General features: G+C 39.4%; 2 protein-coding genes across 6 annotated transcripts in view; both read right to left on the bottom strand.

Moving 5' to 3' along the window:
- The window catches only part of LOC306760131 (uncharacterized protein), a gene marked incomplete at both ends in the record, with an annotated part of 87,398 nt that extends 81,447 nt beyond the window's left edge, over positions 1–5,951 (bottom strand). Inside the window, 2 exons of the mRNA XM_079245923.1 lie at positions 1,888–2,015; positions 5,660–5,951. Coding sequence (XP_079102049.1) covers positions 1,888–2,015; positions 5,660–5,951 — 420 coding nt within the window. The remainder of the gene's footprint in view (positions 1–1,887; positions 2,016–5,659) is intronic.
- A 4,645-nt stretch (positions 5,952–10,596) lies between these two features.
- On the bottom strand, positions 10,597–22,193 carry sh3bgr (SH3 domain binding glutamate-rich protein). Of its 5 annotated transcripts, XM_079246317.1 has the most exons (12): positions 22,042–22,193; positions 20,594–20,779; positions 20,301–20,381; positions 19,437–19,511; positions 18,198–18,362; positions 17,549–17,578; positions 15,188–15,214; positions 14,195–14,218; positions 13,922–13,945; positions 12,765–12,794; positions 12,267–12,317; positions 10,597–11,329 (listed from the first exon to the last, which is right to left on the bottom strand). In XM_079246317.1, the coding sequence occupies exons 1-11, from the start codon at positions 22,084–22,086 to the stop codon at positions 12,312–12,314; spliced, it is 693 nt and encodes a 230-aa protein (XP_079102443.1). In that variant the 5' UTR covers positions 22,087–22,193; the 3' UTR covers positions 10,597–11,329; positions 12,267–12,311. The 5 variants fall into 5 exon arrangements, with proteins under 5 accessions (XP_079102443.1, XP_079102444.1, XP_079102445.1 ...); XM_079246318.1 differs by lacking the exon at positions 14,195–14,218; XM_079246319.1 differs by lacking the exons at positions 14,195–14,218; positions 15,188–15,214.
- Positions 22,194–23,621: the final 1,428 nt, after the last annotated feature.

The following is a 23,621-nucleotide window of genomic DNA, read 5'->3' as shown; positions in this document are numbered from 1 at the left end:
TTCACTTACTTGTTATATTCTTGTTACGTATTAAACCGGGATTACAGCTCTAATCTAAGGCAACAGGAGATCAAGACTGGCTCTGCTAATTAGAGATGGAGTCAAACGCAGTTGAAAGGAAGCTTGAAAGAGAACTGTACAAAGCAAACCAGAAGTTTGGTGAGTTGCACATCTGGACAATTTTCTTTCTTCCAAATACATTTAATACAATCAGTGGATGGCAGGAGGAACAAGATCAATGAAACCCCTCCATAAAATATCAGGATGCCTGTGAGAGGGTGCTAATGGTATAAAATTCCACTTTAGCAGGTGAGAACAGGATTAAAAGAGCCCCAGCAGGGATCTTTGAGACTCTTCCCGCTTAGCACCAGCAGGGATTTCAACGCTGGCCTTTAGCGAAAAGCTGGGTGATATTCAGTCTGAATATTGATGTTGTTTTCTGCCAAGCAGTTCAAATGTGTCAGAAAACACCAATTCATTAAATCACTTTGAGCATTTGCTCAGGTTTACATTGTGGTAGAGGTGATGGGAATTAGTTTGAGCATAAACAGTGTTAATGGCTTCTATTTGTGGCTTTTCATATTGCTTTAAAACTGGCAATCTCACTATTAGTGTATAGCCCACTCATCCACCTGAACCATGGCAAGTTTTATGGAGTATTAAAGCCAACCTGGTATGACTCCAGGAAAGGAAGCATTCTGCTTTGCACTTTATATATACACTTGAATATTTTTAATAAGGGATTCAGCACATTGCTATAAACAAGATAACTGCATATTTGGTTATAAAGAGATAAGGAAAATAGCAGGGGTGCAAAGAACTCATAAAATATTGTCTGATCTTAAAGTTTTTGGATTTTGTCTTATAATTATTTAGATTGTTTTTCCGTAGCTCTTTCACTGTTACTTTGTATATAATTATTAATATAATTATATTGTATATAAATATATGCCTTAGACAGGCATCCTTTATGTTGGAAATTCCAGAAATTATTTCCATCACAGCATAGTCTTCAGACCTAATGACCAATAGTCTCCTACAGTGATGTTTTGTAATGACAGAAATATGTCCAAAAATAGACAAAGATGATTTCTCTAACTCTATATTTTTGTGCCAGCTTTTATGCTGTTCATTTAAAGTAAGCCCCCGCAAAGCACAACATAATTTAGAAAAAAGCTTTGGAGTATGCTGAATTAATTGTTAAAAGAAAATAATTAAAGCCACATAAAATGAGATGGAGGGTCAATCAAATCATTTTTATAATCTCCTCTAAAAGCAACCCCACAGTCACAATGACACACTGATGACACGTCATCTCATAAAGGGTCAGTGGGAGTCCTTGGCCTACAAAGAGCTGGAATCTCATACTGCAATTCTGGTTTGTAAGAATAAATGACTGGAAATACAGAAAATGACCAAATGCCTGCTAATCTGAGGAGAGTGAATTTGGATAGCTGAGAAAATTATTTGCAAGCTGATAAATATCCTCTTTTTAACAGCACAGTGTGTCAAGAGTGCTCCCGAGGAGGGAGGTAAAGATGCGATCAGGACCTCAGGAGGATTACAGGAGACATATCTCTGATGAAACAAACTTCTACTTCTACGAAAAGGATTCAAGAGTGTGAAAAATAAATGAAGCGGCCCCTCTTCTATTAAATACCATGATTCTCCTGAGAAATGTATGGTTGTTAGATGACGGGTTCGCTGACACTGACTGATGATTTCACTGCTGACAAGAATAACATGAGTGCAGAGGAATTTAGCCCTTTTAAAGCTGGGACTGGTAACATTTTCAACTTTCTACTGGGAAAATTTTCTTCAGTAAGTTACAGCACAATAATCAAATAGCAATTCAGCTCATAAGACAAACATCTAGTATGTATTTACCTTTTTGTGACCCACCAGCCACTGCAGAACAGGTTGAGGGTACCAACCTGCTGCTTGACACTGAAACAGGACTGAGTCCCCCTTGAAAGCCAACCTATTGCCTCCCAACACTGTCACGCTGCCCGTTTCTGTAATTAGAGAACAGCTGGTCTCAAACTTGAGAAATGTGTGTTTCCCCTTCAGTGCACTTTATGTCTACTTGCATGTTCTCTATGTACGAGTGTGAGTGTGTTTTAAATGCTAACAAAACTAGGAGAGAATCTGTGATTTTCATCAACGGTCCTCTGAAATTACTGCATTTGATTGCTCACATCACCACTCGAGGATGACTCTCACCACTTCAGTTTTCCTGATCACTTACAAAAGATGGATTTCATTCGTCCTGGGTGATTGATCGCATGTCTCTGACTCTCAATTGCCTGTGACAAATGTTTTTTCCTTTTTTCCCCTTCATCTCCCTCTCTGCCAGCTAAATCAGCCACTAAAGGCCCTGAGAGATACAGTATCTCATATGTATGTTGTCTGGCAGGATAAAACGCAGTAGCTGCAACAGAAAATTGCTATAGACAGAGAGATAATTGCAGAAGCTTTGGTGCTTTGTCTAAGTGAATGACACGTCTGTGTTGATTTAGGTTCGAGACCCCAGATGTTTTGTGTGCATTACTGGCTGTCTTTTTCCTACAGGCACTTTCACTTGATACCCATAAACAACATGCCATCCTATATTTACAGTGGCTGGTTCTGATGTGTTGGACTTGAGCAGCTCTTTGAAAACCTCAGCACCAGTGAGTAAAGCTTGGCCCGGAACCAGCAGCCTCATTTGCACTGAATGATGAGGGGCTTTGCGTAGACGTGGCTGATTGATACATCTGCACTGAGAAAGAATGACACTAGCACTCCATACCATACCAAGGCTCCAGCATAAGTGATTTCTTGGAAAAGGGCATCATTTGGTTTGTTAATCAGTGTGGGGAAACTGGGAGTGGGTTGTGAGAGGCAGGGAAGCCTTCAGCTAACTCCAATTCTACTGATTTTTTTTTTTTTTTTCTTCTTCCAGCAGAAATCCTCAGAGACTAAACTGCTGCTTCAAGGGCAGCTTTAAAAATCTGTACAGCTAAATGTGAATACTGCGTGTATGTGAAGGCAATTTGTGGTAAATGAACAGTGCACAACACATTCTCTGTACACACTTGTGAGTTTATTCCGATTAATTTATCTACTATGTCTCTGGAAGGCATAGTAACACTGGCGGGTTCTATCGACTCACTAAAGTTCTCCTCGTCCCTCTCCTCCTTTTCGCCTGCATTTCCAATGATCCTGTTTGCACTCAACAGCGTGGAAAAACCGTATTGACTTGCTCAAGTGAAGAGTTTGTGTTGATGTACTGCATTTGTGATTGAATGAGCGGAGACAGAGCGGCCAGTGTGTGTTCATATTTACATCATCTTCATATGGGACAATTAAAGCATGGAGTGTGGACGATGGTGCGCAGAGTCCACCGGCCTCGCTGTAAATTTGTGGCTCTATTCTAACAGTATATTTGAAGCCACAGTACACAAATCACAAGCAGAGTTGCTGACTGTTAACTGGGTGTGCCAGGATGCACAGTTAATTCAAAGGCTATGTCAGGCCATAGTGATCGTCTGCATCCAGACTGGAGGGCCTGATTCGCCATACACTACTGTTAATGGCTGCATATGTCAGGTGGGATTTGCAGCACTGGCAGCAAGGCGGGCTCTCTGTCTATAATATATTGGAAGCAGTGGGTCATTGGTTTTGTTTCTTGGTGCTTTGAGCAGGGATGTTTCCATGCTGATCTTTTTGTTTTAAGCTGAACTCTCACTTGAAGTGCAGTTTATCTGAATAAACTGAGAAGGTCCAGAGAAGCATGATCCAAGCAAATCCCGTGACTTTTTCTCTTTACAGATGTTGAGGAAAAGCATTATAGGAAAATCACGTAATTACTGATCTGTGTGAGAACTGTTTTTTCTATGATAAACATACGGTAGCCAACTGGTTTTGTCTGCTGTTAAGGTGATAGTCATTCACATTTGGGACTTTATTCCCAAAAGAGAAGCACTGTTTCATTAAAAATCAAAATAAATTTAGAAAATAAGGAAACTACTCCTGTTCTCTGCGCCGCTCTAATCCTGAGGTTTTTTCTCATTACATTCTGCTTTACAGTGCACCACTCTCCAGCTGCAAATACAGTACTCATCACAGTACAGTGCAATATTCTTGAACCAATCCTCATTTAAATTCTACTCTAAAAGAATCCACGAATAGCTTCGCTTAAGAACAGGTTATTTAGGTCATTTCTTACCCAGTCTGCCACAAAAAACAATTTGCCATCATTTCATTTGTTGCACCTCTTGAAAATACCAAAGAAAACACAGTTTTTACAGGACAAAAGAAAAAAGCCTAAAAAGCTACAACAAATTAACAATATCTGAAGGTGGCATGCTTAAGAAATATAAAGTAATCCAGCAAAGACCTCCCAAGAGATGGGAGATGCAACTGGACCTCCAGTTGATTCCTTAAACTTTTTTTTTCCTAAAGCCTCTTCAATGATGGTTTTACAGAAATGTAGCTTTAAAAAATCATTCTGAGGAAAGCCAACAGGAAGGAAATGCTGAGGTATGTTAAATGACACAATGAGTTGATTTAAAATCAGTGCAAAGTGGATCTTACAGGGTGATAAACCCTCCTCAGAGCTTGTATCACAGCGTTACTGAAGCAGTGAGAGATCATCTTGACAGAAAAGAGCAGAAAAAATCTAAAGTCTAAAGAAAAACAAAGCTTGTCTAAGAGGGTGCAGTCTGAGTTGAAAAGTGAAGGGGGTCATTGAGAGGAGAGGAGAGGAGAGGAGAGGAGATTGCCTGCAGCCTGTAAATCTTGCTCAGCTGCCTCCTCTGACTGGCATGGAGTCTGGTCGTTTCCAACTTATATCTGGAGGCCAATCAATTCCTATACCCCCACCCATGCTGTCATTAACTGTTGTCACAGAGACCATCAAACATGTCAGGCCAACTTCACTCTACCACACAGGCTGTAATGATTTCCCCACCCTCGATATGCACTGTGATTGATCACTCATGCACTAGTTAGCCGCTTTCACAGAAAACTGAAAGCTTCCATTCTTCAGCCCCCACTTCAAAGTGAACGAAAACAAAGGGATTTAAGAAGTGCAAGTTGAATGCGCAGGCGATATACTACTGCTTTTGTCTTTTAGTAGAGCGGGCAGTGTGTAGGAGAGCAGAATCAAAGCAGCTACACAACTTCTGTTCAGACCCTTCATTTACCTCTTTTTTTTTTTTTCTTTTTTTTTTTTTTTACACACGCTGCTTTTTGCTTCATCAAGGTTAAATTCAGTGTATTTCTGCACTCTCTCACATGGCAGTGGTTTCCAAGAGACTTGCCATCTGCTTGTTTTCTTTGGCTGGTCTGTGTGTGTGCATGTGTGTGTGTTTGTGCACTGAATCTTGTTTGCCAGTAAATTTAACATCCTTGAGAGAATATGCGAAAAAAAAAAAAAGAAGCCTTGAAAATCTCGCCAACCGGAATAATGAAAATCCAGTTATCACACATATACATGCTTAAATGTGGAGGATGTTGTAGGACTCACATGACTGGCAATTTCTAAATTAATTTAATGACAACAATTAAGAATAATGGATGCTATTCTTATTAAATTAACTTAAATATTGGCAGTGGGCACCTATATACTCATATGGGATACAATGCATCTCTAATGAGTTTATCACATACAAACCTTGTACAAACAGGTTTGCTGCTCTGAAATCAATCTGCTGGAGATCACAGATCACTTCTCCTTGGTCGTCCATCTGTACGTTCTTCAAGACAAGCTGCCAGCTGTTGCCATCTTTGACAGCTGTCACATTTGGGTTTATGGTGGGCAAGACACTGAAATCCTTGGAGATAGTGAGAAGTGATCTACTATTCAGTCTCCACTCCATAACAGTCCACTGTGTGGTGGACGGAGTGCAGGTGAAGCTGGCCTTGTCTCCTCGTACAACAGTCAGGCTTTCAGGTGACAGCTTCATCTTAGCTCCAACTGCTTTTAAGACAAGAAAATTATTGGGAAATTTTAATGTTTGATTAAATAAAATTATTTGCATTTTTTACCTACAGATCATTCCATCCTACATCCACTAATGGGTTTCCATTCACTATTTTTTACATATACTTGCCCTTAATTATGAATGCATGTAAGGATGTAATGCTTTCTGAAATAAATACATAACACAGTCTCTATTCTCCCAATCCTTATGAGTCTTGGTTAAATTTATGCAAAAAAAACCTCTTAGTCAATATTAGATATAGACAAGATGCAGACAAACTAAATGCAAAGACAAAATCCTCACATTAAGCACATTTCTTATTGTGAGTTTCCTATTTTCTCACTTTAGACAGTTCTTTTAAAAATGTGAAAATATCAGACCATCCTCGTAACTTTTGCATTATTGTATTGTGTCACAATTAAACTGCAGTTATTAAGTTTAACTTTAAATATTTTGAAGAGTGAACAGTTTGTGACCCTGCAGAAACAGATAAGGATGAAAATAAACTAAACAATAAAATAAAATTCTATGAGGAAACACTGACGACCCGTTTTGCTTTAATTATGAATGTGTGTCTTTCTGAAAACACTACACAGACACAACAAAGAGAGCTATGTTTCCCCAGTATGGATTTCTTTATATCTTTGTGGCTTTATGGTTTATAAATAAAGGAGAAGACGAAAACATTAAAATGCCTGATAGGAGGTTCACATTACAGTCCTTGGGGTGGTAGCTTTACTTGTTTGTGGAGAGCTGGCTGTATTACCTTCTGCAGCCAGCTTACAGAGTTGTAAATTATGCATCCGTTTAGGAAAATGAGGTCTGGGAAATATCTGGGTCAGCAAATACAGCAATTTCTTTCATTGGTATCAGAAAATGGCAGACTAATGAGCATGCTTTCTACCATTGGGACTGAAGTAGTGACTACAGTTGGATACATCTAACCAGTGAGCAGTCATCTTTGGAAACATTTATTTTAATGTCTGACAGATCATTGCATCTTCTACGTGGATCTAATTTCAAATCTGAAGGGTGCCACTACCAAGCGCATACAGTCTCTGCTCACTGGCCTCTGTTAAACATTTCATGCCAAACAAGAAGCTCTGTTTGCTTTGAGCTGAACTCTTACCTTCAATCAGTGAAAGTGGAAGCACTAACAGAGGAAGGATGTTCATGTTTAGTCTGCTGATCCAGTCAATCCATAACACATAGCTAAATAATCCTGGGGGGGGAAAAAAAGTTAATCTCTAAATACAGTAGATGCTCTTTTTTTTTTGTCCCTGGAGTTTTCATGTTTCTCCTGTGCATGCCTGGGATTCCTCCAAGGGTCTCCGTCTTACTCCCACTGTCCAAAACATGCTGAGTCCATTTATGATTCAAACTTCTATTTAAGAGTAAATGGCAAGAGATTGTCTCTCTCTGTGTTGGCCCTGTGATAAACTAATGATCTATACACCACCTGGTGCCAGATATTAGCTGGCATTCGCTCCAGCTGCTTCTTCCAAAGACTGATGAAGAGTCTTATCATCTCTTCCATAAACGGCTTGACTGTCAATAATGACATCAATATAATGGTCTGTATTTGTAGTTTTATTTGACCACTGAATGTGTGTTAACACTACATGCCATATTTAGACAATCACACACATACATAAACAAATAGCACTCTAGGTATATGCTAAGTAGCTCGACACATTCATATCCCAAAGGGCACTTTGGGAAGCAATGAAGAGTTCATTGTCTTGCCGAAGGACATTTTGGCACACAACTGAGCTACAGCCACCCTCATTACAATTCTGTACATCACAAAAACACATTTGCATGTACATTACTCCTTCAAAGCTGCAGAATTTCTCATGATGTAAGAAAAACCAACAGGCTTCATGCACATTGATACATTTTAGTCTGAATGAATGAGAATTTCTTCAAAGTCTCCTTAGTGTCCTTATTAATCTGTTAAAGCTATTTTAAATATTTTTTTTTTTGCAGGTTCACATCAATCTTCCTCTTATGAATCACCTATTATATCGAATGAATGGTTGCATTACTATAATAGCATTTTACCATTTGTTAGTATACTAATAGCCCATTTTGGGTGCTTTTAGGTGTTTGACGTACAGAACTACACAGAATTTGGCCAGAACTGTCATTATTCAACTCAGCACAACTTTATCCATTTACATGACACCTTTCAAATCCAAGTATAACACAAAAATCCGAAAGATCAAACATAACATGCATAAAAACAATTTTTCACTCGCAGTACAGTAATTCAAGGATGTTTTGTGTTCAAATATTTCAGCTGAAGTTTTTTACATTCATGTTACCAGGAGGAAGTGACTTAATGATTGATTTCATGTGGCTTTTTGCAAATGCAGGGTATATGTTTGCTAACAGTATTTAACTTACATACATGCCGAATGTAGTCACTGAACCTGAGAGACTTTCTGCACCATGATCAGCTGTTTGCTGTGTATTTTTCGCCTCTACAAGCCTCCTGATCATCAGTCCATGCAAACAAATCTTTCACTGGCTGATTACTTCGCCACAGATGCACACAGTTAATAGTCCAAGTGAAAAATATTCTTGTTCATTTCAGCCCACATCCTCACTGACATCTTGTGTATGCAACCTGATGGCACTGCACCTGTTCTTAGACTATTTTCTCTCATGGAGTTGAAAGCAGCATTCCCATGACTAAAGTCCAAGCACACAATAATTATATCCAAACTACTATTTTGCTTTGACTTACCTCAGTCTGGTGCTTCTGTGTATAAAGAGCAAGTGTTTCACAAAACAGACACATATCAATGATGCTGTGTGTTTCTCATGCCTGGAGCTCAATCATGTCACCTAAAACAGTCCTGTTAAATATTACCAAACTCAATGGGAACTTTGTCCCGTGCTACAAATACACAGAGTGATTCAGACAAACTGAGCAAACATTGTTCCCTGCAAGTCCCTAGTTCCCAGAGAAAAATGTCCTTAGCGCCTAAGTTCTTCAAACCCTCCACTTCTGTTTTTGTTTTTCCTTCTTTTAAATGAGCTTATTTAGACATTAGGACATACAGATTATATTGACAAGTGATGTTATCTGGGTAGAAGAGGAGCATCCACCAAAGCTGTAGTCCTTCTGAGCAAAGATATAACTCGTAGTTAGCCAGTTTGTACCATAATGTCAGAGATGTATAGATCTCTGTATATACTGTACATTTATTCAAAATGCAGATTTCTTGATGCAAAACACTTGTAAAGCACCAGGTTTTCAGCATCTACAGAGCATTATAGTTAGAAAAGATTTGGAATTTGGGGACAGGACAAGGACAGAAACCACTGTTGGATATGTATGACTGAGCCCTGAGGCAATAGTGCATGAGAAAGTGTCATGCTACCACGATCAATACTGCCACACAAGCGCAGGAATACCTTGGAAAACCATTCTCAACGAACACAGGCTGCTTTTACATCCAGAAATGTATTGTGAAACAACCAATACTACCATGTTAACATGGCATTAGCTCCTCTTTTTTTTATATATAACAGAAAGATAGTGGGCCCATCATTTGTGGTCAGATGTCTGAGATTTTGTTTTGTTTTGTTGAATAAAATAAAATAAAATCTTTGGTTCTAAGTACTAAAGAGAACAAAGACCATCCACAAGCAAAAGGTGCAAAAATTTAGTGTAGGTGTGTATTAGTATTTAAGGCAAAGCTGAGATGTAAATGTGTGTACAAAAAAAAGTGCAATTCAAAGGTGATGTAAAAGCTCATTAAATTTAGTAAATAAAGTAGATAAATATCTTACAAACTACAGTGTAGAAAGAAAATTTCAGACATTCAATACGTTCTCAACACAGCAGGAAAAATTGCACAGAACACACAAGAAACTGCTCATCAGAGCATAACACAAGCCAGTTAAATTTTCTAAAACAGACTTAGTTGACATTAAAAACAGTTTCTACAATACCTGGCCAAATGAATCCCAATCCCTCTAGTTACCACCCCTGTCTTTGATAAATACCAATTCAACAATTATCATCAAAACTCTTGTCGCAGGAATAGAAATGTTCCAATATTAATCCATCCAGAACTGTTGGGTTTTTTTAAGTGTACAGACCTCATAAGCTTAAATTTTCTTATTACAATAACGTTCAGTGAAAACAGTCAATTTCTTAGTATTTTCCATTAAAAAGGGTTCAAATGATTTAGCAAGTTTGTGTTATTCTAAAACTTCTGTGTTAGCAATTCTCAATCGAATATGCCCCTTTAGAAATCAGGCAACTAAAAGAAAATGTTAAATAAGGAACTCTAGGTATCCACCATATCTATAGCTGTGAATGCCGTTGGCTCTTGCACCATGGTTGTTATTCCTAGACGAAAGGACATTGTACATTTCTTCTCCACATTAACAATGGTTAATCATTAATGTATTGTACATACATGAATCATCCTAATTTTTTCATTTACAATGCTATCCTATAACACCACCACCTCTAGTTGGGCTCTAACCAGTCTGATAAGACTTGGCATGTGCTCTCCGGTTGAATTCTTCCCTGCTTAACTCACATAATGATTTTACAACTATTGATCAAAAGAATTTAAAATAAAACCAAAAAGGAACAACCAGGCTGTTTGAAATATAAATTTACTTTATTCAATTCAATTTTTCATTTTTTCCAAGTCTTAGTCACATGTTTCACTCTTTGTTCAACAAAGTGCATTGATTAGACAGCAGTACTGGCAGAAGTAGTAGTAGTGGTGGTGGAGTAGTTTGCAATCCTGGAGCTTGTGCAAATGTCCTTCCTCATCAAGCCATTATAAGTCTCTGCTGGCATTTACACACTGAGTTGATAAAAGAAGTCAGTAAGGCACAAGATTGGATAAAAGAAAAGAACAGTTCCCCGAGGAGGAGATATAAAAGCCAGGAGCTACACCATAAGGTATGCCAAGGTAGTAACCTTTGTGTAGTTGCTGAAAAGGTCAATGCCTCTGTGTTAGAAAACTAGTTTTTAACATAAAGCATGAGAAATGTGTTGGAGTTTTACAAAACAACTTTCATTTTACAAAAGCTACTCATAACAAACACCACTAGGCTACCCTGCATATTCTCATACAGTATGTCTACGAGTAAAATATAAAAATTAAGTCAACATTTCAGTCAAGATGGGAGCAAAGTGGGACAAATCAGGCTTAGGACTTTTTTTTGTTAGTTTGAATGGGTCCTTCAAGCATATGACCAACAGTTTCCAGAAGGGTCCAATAAAGCACTGGTCGAGGTGGAGAGGCCGTCGGACGGGTCACCGAAAAGAGGGGCGAGGGGGTCAAGTGTCAGGGCGAGACGAAACAGGGGGCTCCTTCAGGCTGGCACATGAGACAAACACATGAGGGAAAAAAATTAGGTCACACATTTGCCAGTTGTCTGAGGCAGTCACCACCGCCCCCCCTCCATGCCTGTGCCACCCTGTGTGCCCGCTCCTCCGGAGGCACATGTGAAAGCTCACTTAGCAGCTTCTTCTAACAAGCCATGACAGGGGCTTGTAGGAGTTAGGATGCAGCTAAGGGAAGATGGAGACCACATTCCCCATTCCTCCATAGCCTGTTTTTTTAAGCTCTTCCTGCAGCGGGTTGTGGATGCTCTGACACACAGAGATAAACTAAAAGACAAGTCTTTGAAGATTAGATTATTATCATCATACCCATCATCATTAGTGCGACTGCCTCAGAGGATTTTTAAAAATAGGGAATTGTGAGAAGTTTTTGTTTTGGCTCCATATGATCCCCAGGCTCTGTATGTGCTAAACCAAATCTGTTTGCAGATGGAGCCAGTATAGTGGTAGTCCCTTGTTAAAAGACTGCTGCATTATTTGCTTTTCACTGTTTAAACCAGTGCAAGTCTACAGTAAACAAAGCATTACTAAACTTACTGTGGGGAAAATCAAAAAGATTCTCATTGCTAGTATTTGAGATTTATGCATTTCACTCATGAAAGGAAGGACATTTTAATTGCAATGAAAGCATGGTAGTGCTTCACAGGTATATTATTAAGTGTACCTACAATGACAGAGTAATTATGTAATTTTGCATTTGCCTTTGATTGGACAGCAGTCAAAGGTGCTAACAAAAGGCAGCGCAGAGCTCTGAATACAGCTTTATCTATTTTAATTAGTGTGGTTACATTAGAGAAAGAAAAAAAAAGCAACATTGAGAATTTCTGAGCACTGGGCTTTGATTCCACTTTATGCTGTACTGCCCTCCAGTGGCAAAGTAGAGGAAGTACAGGAGTGTAATGCGCCTTTACCTGGCCATAAGGCATCATCATCGTCCCCTTGGTTTACTTTGCCTCCTACTCCTGTTGAAGAAAAATACACTTTTAATAACTAACATGTACTCAGGAAGCAGTGAAAGATTAAAAGAAGGAGGTTAGCAGGAATGTATTAAAATGTACTTGTTTAAAGTGACTATGTTGTGCTACCATATGTGCAATGTTTCTGATGGCACAGTTTATATCATTTAATGAAAAAAAATCCCTGTGATGACTGGATCTATGTGTCATTTTCAACATATTAATCTCATACATAAAAAAAAAAAAACACCTCTTACGAAAAGGATGGTGTGAAAATCCAAGAACTTTCCTCTGGTTTCAAAGGCAACCATCTCTTATTGCTCACCGCCTACACTGGCAAATTCCAGTCATTACAGCTTTACTTCTGAGTTTTGTGTCCCTCACAGACATTCCCTTTTAGTTCGACCGGAACAAGACATGTAAAGCACAGGCAGAATTTCAGATGTGACAAACCTGTGTCTCTTCCAAGTCTTCTTCTTCTCCCTTTGACGTTAAAAAAAAAAGAAAGAGAAAGATAGGGGGTTGTGAAGTCATGGTCCAAACGGCAAGAAGGCGAGAGGCCTTCACATGTTAGAGGATGCAATGACACGGGTTAAAAATGGCGGAGACGTAATCTGAGAGAGGAGAGGGATTTTTTTTTTTTTTTTTTTTTTGGCCAGCAATGTCAAGGTCAAGACAAACTCTGAAAACTCAGCATTAGCTGTGTAAAGCGAGATGACCTAAATGAGACAAGAGAGGCGCTTAAGATGGTGCACCGTTTAATATAAGACTTTAAAATATCAAACATGTTGTGTTTATGTTATCACTTCAGCTGAGAGCTGTTTCCTGTGAGAATAGTGTTATGACAGCCCCACTGAGGTATTAATGAATAGCCTCATTACCTAAAATTAGATGCCTTGATCCATTGATTCCTTCATGTCAGGGTGTTAAAATGCAGTAATAACCAAACAAATTAGGCAGCAAGTCACAACCTAGTGGTTCATCACATGTAAAACACTGATTTGTTTTTACTTTGTTTTCTTCCAAATATTGTGCAACAACATGATGCGCTCCATCCCTCCTTGAAACTTGTCACATCCACTTCACATTCACTTTGTTCAGAGTGCTCTTGGCAAAAAGAAGCACAGGCCATGACTTCTTACAAAAAAAAGAAAAAACATGTCACCCTGTCAAGTCTGTGCGTCCCCGAGCTCCGTGCAACACAACCAAACCGAACACATGTCCCAAATATGCTCATGTGCACACAAGCAGAGCTGAAGAACATGAGGAAAAAAAACTTTTCACCTGTTCTCAAGATGTCAAAACTAAACGGTAAAAAATGTCCTGACAGACAAGGGGAAAGTGCCTCTGTGAATATTTCTTAAAGTTCACTACAGCACTGCACAAATATGGTGTTGTGGTCGCTACTGAAGTTCTGCTCATGAATAAAAATCTGAACCGCTCAACATCTGCACATTGTGCACTGGACTGGGAGACATACATTTGCCTTGAGGAGAGACCATAGTTTATACATAAAGTCTTTGAGGTCCGATCATGCATGAACATACCACTCCCAGTATCGTACACACCATGCAAAACATGGGCAGAAATTTGACAATTTAAGCATATACCTCTTCTACTTCAGCTTCTTCTTCCTATGGAAGAGCAGGAAGTGTTGAGTTTGACAATATCATCAAGACAGGGATAATATGTAATGGTCCATATATGATGGCTATGTCTGTAACAATGTATTCCACCTTAAATGTTTAAACAACATGTATTTATCATGCATCAGGCACCTCTATGGAAAGGAATATTAAAAGTCCCATGCAGCACAAAGAAACAAAGATAAAACGGAAAAGAAGACAAGAGGTCTAAAAGACGTTAAGACACCACAAAGCTACCTCACTGCCTTGTTCATCTCGGTCCTGCAAGGAAGGTGGGACGAAGACAAAACAGATGGACAGAAAGGAAAGAAGGTAAAGCAGTGAAACAGAAGCGACAGAGGCTCAAGCAGAGGTTGGAATGTCTCAGAGAAGCGGAGCCCATTTCACACAGCGCTTTCGATTTGAAAATCATTACATCCTCTACTTGTTATTAAACATCCACTTTATAGCTTGTAGATTTGGCATCTGGCAAAGTTCAAACTTTCATTTTCAGGGAAGTTATGCTGTGTGAAAAGTGGCTGAAGTCATTGTGGACCGAATGAAACTTGCAACCCTGTCCTAAAGGCTCAATAAGCAGCATGAGACAAATTAGGGTATGACCAAAGCAAGGGTTTCCCTGTGAACTGACAGACAAGACCCCTATAAAGCACTTTTAAATACTCATTAAGTTTTCTGTGGTAACTAAAATAAGTGAAAGATATTTTGTAAATGGACTCATGGAAGAGGGGGGCTTTGAAGAATTACTGTCATCTAACTGCACTCCTAATAGACCCCACTATCAAACTTATGTAATATCGCGATCCATAAAAAAAAAGCTATGTCCAGTAAAGTCTAGAATTACTCCATAAAACTGAGCCTTTTACTGGTAGTTTCTTTATGACAATCTCTATAGGTCATAATTTAATAATTCCTGCATACCTGAGCCAATAGACACCTTTTGTATTGCTGCTTTATCTTGTCCGTGACCTTGACTCATAACCTTGCTATCGTTGCTGTAAAGCAGGTAATCTGATATCGGACTGGTCCCTTGGGCTTGAGGCTTTGAAAACACTATAAAGCTTATTGGATTGTTTTCCTAATAAGAAAAACACACTGAAGGAATGCCTGATATACCAAGACATGGCAGAGGATGCAATATAGGGACTACACGGAGATTTGAGACTAAAAAAGAGACAAGACGAACCGCAGAGGGCTGGGGGCAGGTAAAAAATAAAAATCACGTGAATCTACCTCAAGCTGCCGTAGCTCTTCTTCCTCCTAAAAGAAATAACAAACAGCAGGTCAAGAGGCTATGAGGGGAGTAAAAAGAGCAGCACGGACATGCGCTAGAGGGAACAGGGGTGGTTGAGGGTGTCAGGAAACGGCTACAGCTGGGAAGAAATGAGGCCGTTAGCAAAGAGAACTTGTAGACAAGGAATGGGTGGTGAAGTGTAGTAGTGAGCAAATGGAAGTGATGACGATGAAAGACAGTGACAGAACAAGCCCCCCCACTACCACTACCACCACCACTGCTGCCGCCACACCGACTTAACCACAGCAGCCCTCCCCGTTCTCTGCACCATCAAACCCACAACGCTGATGACTATATGGAAGATTCATGGAAAGAGTTGATCACCGCAGCACAGTTACCTCTGACTGCAAATCCTCTTCCTCCTGGAGGGAGCAAACCAAGAGAAGATGGACAGTAGAGCAAACGAGGGGTTAAACGCCATACAGCATGTATGAGCGTTAGGAATGTGACTGACGTTAATGTTGGCAGACACACCTCTGACAATGATGTCTTTAAACAGAGTGGAATCAGAAAGGTGATGGATGTGTTTCAACATAAAGACAATGAAAATGCATAAATTCCCAAACGTTAAATTAAATGAGAATCCATGAGATGCGTCACTCTGTTATTGAATACTCTCTTAAATGAAGCTGGTGATTGTTACAGTCAGGAAAACCAGTGTTACCAGTGCATGCACTAACAAAGACACGCAGCATTTCTACAAACATTTCAGTGCATTTAGGACGTCGTGCAGAGTCAGGCTGTTTAAATGCACTGGATGAGCAAGAATCTTCAAAATGGCCTAAATAACAGGCTGACTAGAAAATATGACAAGATGCACATTTAAAAGACTGATGTTTTGAAATTATTCACAAATTTAAGGGATGGGACATAAACACCCACCATCTACAGTACAGACAGGAACTTTGAATAATCATCTCAATATGCCTCGAATTTATACTTTAGCATTAGATCATTTAACAGTCTTCACTGGTTTAATCTCTAGAATCTGTTTAGACACAAGAGGAACTTAACTTTGACATCAAAAATTGGTGTTTCTCTGATTTAGCTTCAAATTAACAAATAAAAGTTCCAATTTGTTCATCTGAAAGGTTATTCTAATTGTACATAAGCTCATTTTAAAAACAATTTTTGCAGCACTTTGAGAATTACTGGCAAGCAGGCAATGATTAGCTGTGGTGACAGCATACGATATGCTGAAACATTTGGTAATAATGAAACATGCATAATTTTTAATGAGTACATGCATCTCCCACTACTTATAATGCTGGAGCAATTTATTACTGGTATGAAATCTAACAGAGGGTATGCACCAGGATCACTGTTCAAACTAGACAATGTAGACACGCTCCACTGAATGGCAAAATATTCGACATGACTTCAACCGCTAGTTGTGGGAATAGAAGTAAAATAAGGGAAAGTTCTCTCAGTGAACTTTAACATCTTGCCAGAAATAGTTTTTCCTGATTCATAAACTAGACGTAGCTTTGGTTGAGCTTTGGGAGCCCTCCTCGTGCATAGTCAATGCCATTAGTCAAATCCAAATATGGACAAAACAAAACTACAGATGTGGGCCTTATTTGGACCAGACATGTTTTGTATTTATAGATATCTTTTGCTTATATATATAACCACAATGCAGACCAATGAAACACGTTTTGTTTCCTCATCAAATGTAAAAACACTGCAGCTACACAGATCAAATGACCCGTTGAGGGATGTTAAAACATTTTAGAAAAATTATGATGAGTCTGGACTGTCTCAAATTAAAGCAAATCATTTGCTTCTCTTCCCGCATTTCTGTAAGTTTGAAAAGACTAAACAGACTTCTCTCTGAATCTGCTGGTACAGAAAATTGCACATGAGTTCCTACCCATTTTAGACATGGTTTCTGTGTTATTCTAACTAATAAAACAGTCTGTGGACTCTGAAACATCTCTTTGTCATTCAGGGGGGCGCAACCTGAGTACAATCACATCTAATGGCATCATGTGCATTCCCTCTGTAGCTGCAGTGGACTGCTTTTGTTAAAGAGGTCATATTATGAGTCTTCCCTCCAAGGCCTTAATAAGACAGAAGCTAAAATGGAGAGTTTTAAACTGAGGGCACAATAAGAATGTTGCAGCTATGTACAGATGAGGAAAAACAGTGTGGTTTTTGAAGACGGCGGCATGTTGAAGCTCTTCTGATAGATCAACAAATCAAGCTAGGAACATGCAAATAGCATAATATGGTCTCTTTAATAAAGCAATAAAGTATTCCTCAGGTTATTTTGCTATGGAGAGTTTGTAAAACCATACCTGTTCTTCTTCCTCTTCTGCTTGAGCCTGCTGCAAAAAAAAAGCACAAAAGCACAAGATGGTATTAGAGTTGTCAGATTGTCCACACACACATAATGTACATCAATACATAAACACCACACCATCCACAGATCAGGTATAATGAGTCAGAGTGGGGTGGTCGTGTTGACACACATCTTGACCAGGCCAGTTAATAGATAACTGCACTGCAGGGCAGTATGGATCACATTGTGATGGTTATGATGACACCCAACCCCAAAAAAAACAAAAACAAAAAAGACAAAAAAAACTCAAGCGACCAAAACAAAGAAATGTAATATTAAAAGAAGTTAAACATATGCTGGGACTTTGATGATAACAGAAATGAAAAGCAGGAATGTTGCACTTTGGGTGTTAGTAAATGATTCAATCTGAGGGAGACTTGGGGAGGAGATGCAGTGCAAAGATGACAGGAACTCAGAAAGGAGGCAAACCTTGGATAAAAAGAAGACGTTAAAGGGGAAAAAGGAGATGAGTGAAGGAAAAACAGAGCATTCCAGGATAGATGGAAAAAAACACCCAAAGGAAGGAAATAAACATTTTCGGCATTAAAGGAAGGGAGGAGGCGGCAACACAATGGGAGGCTGGGTTGTAATGATGTGGCATTTACTGTGTCTTCTGTGACCTCGTCCGTTTCTTCCTCTCCCTCCTCCTGCTCCTCTGCAGGGGCCTCGTCTACAGCCGTTTCTCCACCTTCACCTTCCTCCTCCTCAGCTGCCTCTCCCTGCTCCTCTTCTCCGCGTGCATCGCCGTTCCGCTCCTCCACTGGAACCTCCTTTTTGGTAAAGTGAAAACAACAACGTGCGATCAAGGAAAACAAGCAGCTTGATGTATTTTGCCACTTCTTCAAAAGCATCAAGATGGTCATCTGATTATTGGGAGGGGTTTAGAAAATGAAGGTGCATTAGTCCTGTGGGTCCAGTAAGTGTTGAGGGGAGGAGATGCTAAAAGGGGGAGATGAAGTGTTGGTGAAATGATCAGAGGTTTAAAATGAAAAGGATTGCTTCTATTCTGTCACTTGCTTCAGCCAATAGCCAATTAGCTTAGCTTAGCAGAAAGTCTGGAAACAAAGAGAAACACCTGATGTGAATGTCCTACAGTAAGTTCATTAAAGTAGGTTAATGATATCACTTTTGCAATATTTGGGTAGAGGCAGACTAATCGTTTTGCACTCGTTTCCAGGATTTTTCATCGCTGACTGCAGCTTTACACTGAGACAAGCTCAGTTATATTTGTTAAATAAGCAGTAAAGCTGAAAGCAAAAAAATGTTTGCAATTCATTTCTATATAGTTCTGTTTTGCAACATGTAAAGTTTAAAACAAATCTACAGAAGTTTATTTTAATACAAAACACAGGAGTACTGCAGTCCTGCCAATGATCTGTAAAACAGATATATGATCGCAGTTAAAATCCGACTTATGGGCGATGGTTGCCTGAAAATATCACAGGGAATGTAAAGAGTGTCTTCAGTGTCTGAACTGCACTGTGACTGCAAATAAAAAAATGGGAGGAGGAGCACTGTTAGAAGGTTGCTGGAATAAGATGGTACAGCATCCACAAGTACATACTGATCAAAGCTTGAGAATAAAAATGAAACACTAGTTCATATGAAACATGAGAGGTACATGATGCTTCACAACTTAATGGCAAACTGAACACAGCAAAGAAGTGCTACAAAGTTATAATGAAGGCTGGAAATGACATGATATTTCATGCAACACAAAGATTAGTTGATGATGGGCGGGGCTTAGTGACTGAGAGGAAACTAGGAGCCTGAGAGGAAAGGTGAGGCGCGGTGGAAGGAAACGAAGCATGATTTGAAAATGGAAAAAGAAAGAATAACATTACTACTGAGTCATCTGGGTTTTCCTCAGCATGGGTCCCGTTCTGCATTATGTGCTCCTTGTCGGTCTGCGCTGCTTCCTGCATCATCAAGGAAATGGTGAAGTTCAAGAAAAGCCAACGCAAAAGAAAAAAGAAAAAAAATCCGGCCTTTAAAATGTTGTTTGGATCACCCATCTGTCCTCCAAATCCAACAAAAGAGATCTAAGCTACACAAGATTACTTTAAAGTATTGCATCCATTATAACATACTGTGACCCAAAAACAAAACGATGCAACTAGAGTTTAAAACAGAAATGTTGCATTATGACATGTGAAAATAGCTAAAATTACATTTAAACTAGCAGATGCTCAGTTGGTTACATTAGTCTTTTACAAATGCAAGTAAACAAATAAATAAAAAATAATGCATCAAACATCAATGTTCTTATTTTTTTTTAGCAATTTGTATATTTTCTTTTAACAATACAGTTTGAATTACTTATAAACATTTAATTTGGTTTTAATTTACAGAGTTTATAAACTTTATTTGAAACAGAGCTGGTATTTATTGATAACTGTTGTACCGTTTGTTCTCGCTATGACCTGAATGTCATCAAAAGGAGCATTTCACCATGAGACTGCGTCGTTCTTGTACATCTCTAAGTTATACTATTCACAACAAATAACAAAACCTTCACTAATATGATTGATCCAGCTAAGTGAAAACTTTTAATACCCAAATGATTAAATCTGAAAGTGCATGAAAACATGTGCATTTCATCAAATATTACTGCTTATATAAATACACTGACTGATGGTAAGAAAAAAAAAGTCTTAAATGCTATAAAGTATGTTTTCATTTATTTAAAAGGATAAAATAGTTCCAACCTTTGACCCAGGAGGAGGGGGCAGTCCCAGGAAGGCATACACTGTGTTGTCCTCCTTAGCATCAAAGAAGGTCTCATAATCCTGTATGAAAATAAGAGAATGCTTTTAAACGTGTGCCCCATCTACTGTCAATGAATTCCTAAATAATCTAAAGGTATTTTCCTCTGATCCCACACCAACATGATTCATGACTCCTATTAAATTGTTTGTTCATTGCAAATCAAATTACACGTCCTGGAGACAAAATGTTATTAAACGCAGGTTGTCAATATTCTTTAATGCATTTTGCTCACCCCACAGTAGCTTTCTTCATTGAAAATCTGTGGAGGGAGGGGGATGCCATTGGCGGGCTTCTTATCCTGAGGGACGTTCTGCCTCATCCACATGCGGTTCTCTTCACTGCAGGCGATGTCCAGCTCAGCGTAGTCCACTTTAAGAGCCTCCAAAAAGGCAACCACATCTTGCTGCTTCTTCTTGATCTGGGAAACAGAAAACATCTAGATGATAAGTTTTCAGAAAATCAGTAATTGTTGCCCAGAATGCAGGGATGAGGTTGTAAAGTTTACTTTTCCTGAAAAGTAGAAATGATAGATGTGATTATGCATAGAAGAATTCTTCAAGCTGCTAAAAAGGAATGGAACATTCTTCGCATCCTCAACAACACAATGAGGAAAAAAAAAAGTGTGTTCAGAGAGAGGCTCCTTCAGGTCCGCTGTAACTATTAATTTTACAGGCACTAATTCATGCCAGTATTCATCTTCTGGGTTAAAGGGAAATGAAAAACTTTTCAGGATAGTGGGTGACAACATGAGTTCCCTTAAGGAATGCGATGCTCCCTGACTTTCTTTTCCTCTTTCAAGCAAACGTCAACTCATTAAAAACTGTTTAACTAGTCGTTTGGGTCACAAACTGTACACAAATGGCAAATTTTTGTTCTAGCTCCTCAAAAATGCAGGAAACTGCTGTTCTTTTTCTCTTGTGGGAGTTTATTTTGTATGCTTTTTGCATTTTATACTTTATAATCACCCTATGAATAATCTATTTTGGGGCTGGGAAACATGCAGTTCTTTCTTTACAATGTTTTCAGACAAAAAAAAAAAAAATTACAGTCCAAATAATCCGGTTTAACTCATTTTTAAAGGTAGACTAGTGCAGTTAGTCATGAGGTCTCCTCTGCTAATTTTGGGTGGGCAAAAGTCAGCATACAAACAAGTCCACTTTGAAGACAAAGCCCTCTGTGAGACAACCCTGCTAACAAGCCAGCACTGCATTAAACTGCTTATTTAGCAAAGCTAAATAAGCATCCGCAGTCAACACCCTCTAGTAAACACTGTTACTTTGAGGAACATTTCATCACAACTGCATAAAAACTTTTTAAAGGGTAGTATACTTATAGAAAAACCATCTGGTCGGTCTGATCAGGCGGTTTGCGAGGCTCCTTTACATGTAAAGTTTGGGAGCCTCTGTTCTGGAAAGCTCGGCGTGAGAATCACAGCGACTAACAATGCACACACACACGCCTCACACACACACTCACACACAGCTCAAGTAGAAACCCAAACAATATATCATCTCACACGCTCGTAATTGGATTCAAACATAACAAATCGACGGCTGTGACTTTAATTTCGCAGTTTGACCCAAATGAGTCACACTGAGTGACAGTTCTGGTAGGTTTGAGTAGAACAACCTGCAAAAGTTTCACCCTGAAGGGACACCGAACCACACACACCGAGCTTACCGCTGTGGATCCCGATGAAGACGCGAGGAATACTTTGATGACCATTTTGCTACAATATATTTAGTAGAATGTGCAACAAGAAGGGTCTTAAAGGAGCAGGCGGCCTCCTCTATTATTAGACCTCACCCAGGACGGAGACATAGCACTGAGATCACACACACATACACGCGCGCGCGCGTGGTGGTGGGGTTATTTTTGTCTCAGGGTCCATTAGTGAGGGATTGGTGGGTTGGCCCCAAGGGGGGGGGACGTAGCGCCACACAAACTGATTGGCAACTTCAGCTGCCTGTCTGTGCAGTGAGCCAGAGAAGCTGCTTTCCAAGTCCTTCCTGAGGAGGACAGAAATAGCTGTGACTGCAGGTCTGGCAGGTTTTCCCATGAAGGATGCGAGCCAGTGTACCTGCCAGGAGCAGGTGCTGTGGACAGGCATCACACACGTCCAGGCAGATCACCACCATTTATATATTGGACTTTCCCTTTAAGTTGTATGTATTTGTTTAATGTAGCCTGTTGTACACTACAGACGTTCTTTAAGAGATTAACCAGTGTGCACACAATGAGAGGCTCTTTTTTTTTTAACCTCACAAGCTCATTAAAGTCTGGAAGATGCATCAAAATTGGCAACTAAAACGGAGCCAGAAGTGAATAGCGTTCTACTGTTTACTGTAAAGCTGGGTACCATGGCAACCGTGTTTAAATAATGGTTTGAATAGATACAAAAGCCTTATCAACCAAGTTAGACTTTGGCTTTATTTCTTTACGTTTTTTGTCGACATTAATTGTAAACTTTTTGTTCGGGAAGTCTCGTCTCCTACGGGAGAGAAGCGGAATGTGTATGAGGCAGCAGAGCCTGATGCAGCAAGCTTATGGTGCCAAGGAGAGTGATGGTGACACTGCAAGCTGCAGCACGGAAACCTCCAGGTGGTCCATCCCCTCCAGACTGCACTGTGGCTCTCATCAGCACTTTTCTGACTATCTTCTGACTCAAGAAAATCAGTCATCGGTCGGGTCTCCAACATCACTGCAATCTGGTTTTAAAAAAGGCATGTTCATCTTTTTTTTTTTTTTTTAACTACACCTAACTGAATTTGCATAGTTACAAGTGTAACTGTTTATGTCAAGGTGTCAAATATGTTTCACACTGACTTTTGCAGATAAAGTCAGAGGGGAGAAGATAAACCATCACAAACTGAAGTTGCCTCCAGTTAAGACATGGCGTGTTCCAAATACAAGAGTCCAGTCTGCCAGCATGAATTTAGTGAGAGAGCTGAGGAGTCAGGTGTGGGATCTGCAGCAGCAGCTGAGTGAAGCCAGAAGCGAGAACAAGCTGCTGAAGCAAGTCCAGCACCGCCACACGATGGCGCTGCAGTACTTCCAAAACTCAGAGGGCAGCATTGGACAGGTTGGCTGTCCATGATGCTGATGCTCTGACATATTGACATCAATATCAAATAACTGCTTCTTGTCTTCTCCAAGTGACGGAAACCCTTTTATCTACTCTAAACTATCATACTTGAATCTATTCTTACAGCATCAGTTACATTGAAATCATGTTTACAATATTTTGTTGTTTTCTGCCA

Source organism: Telmatherina bonti (assembly GCF_933228915.1).
Source record: "Telmatherina bonti genome assembly, chromosome: 9".
Classification (NCBI taxonomy): Eukaryota; Metazoa; Chordata; class Actinopteri; order Atheriniformes; family Telmatherinidae; genus Telmatherina; species Telmatherina bonti.
The sequence above is the reverse complement of the archived record's forward strand: the minus strand, read 5'-3'. Positions and strand labels throughout refer to the sequence as shown.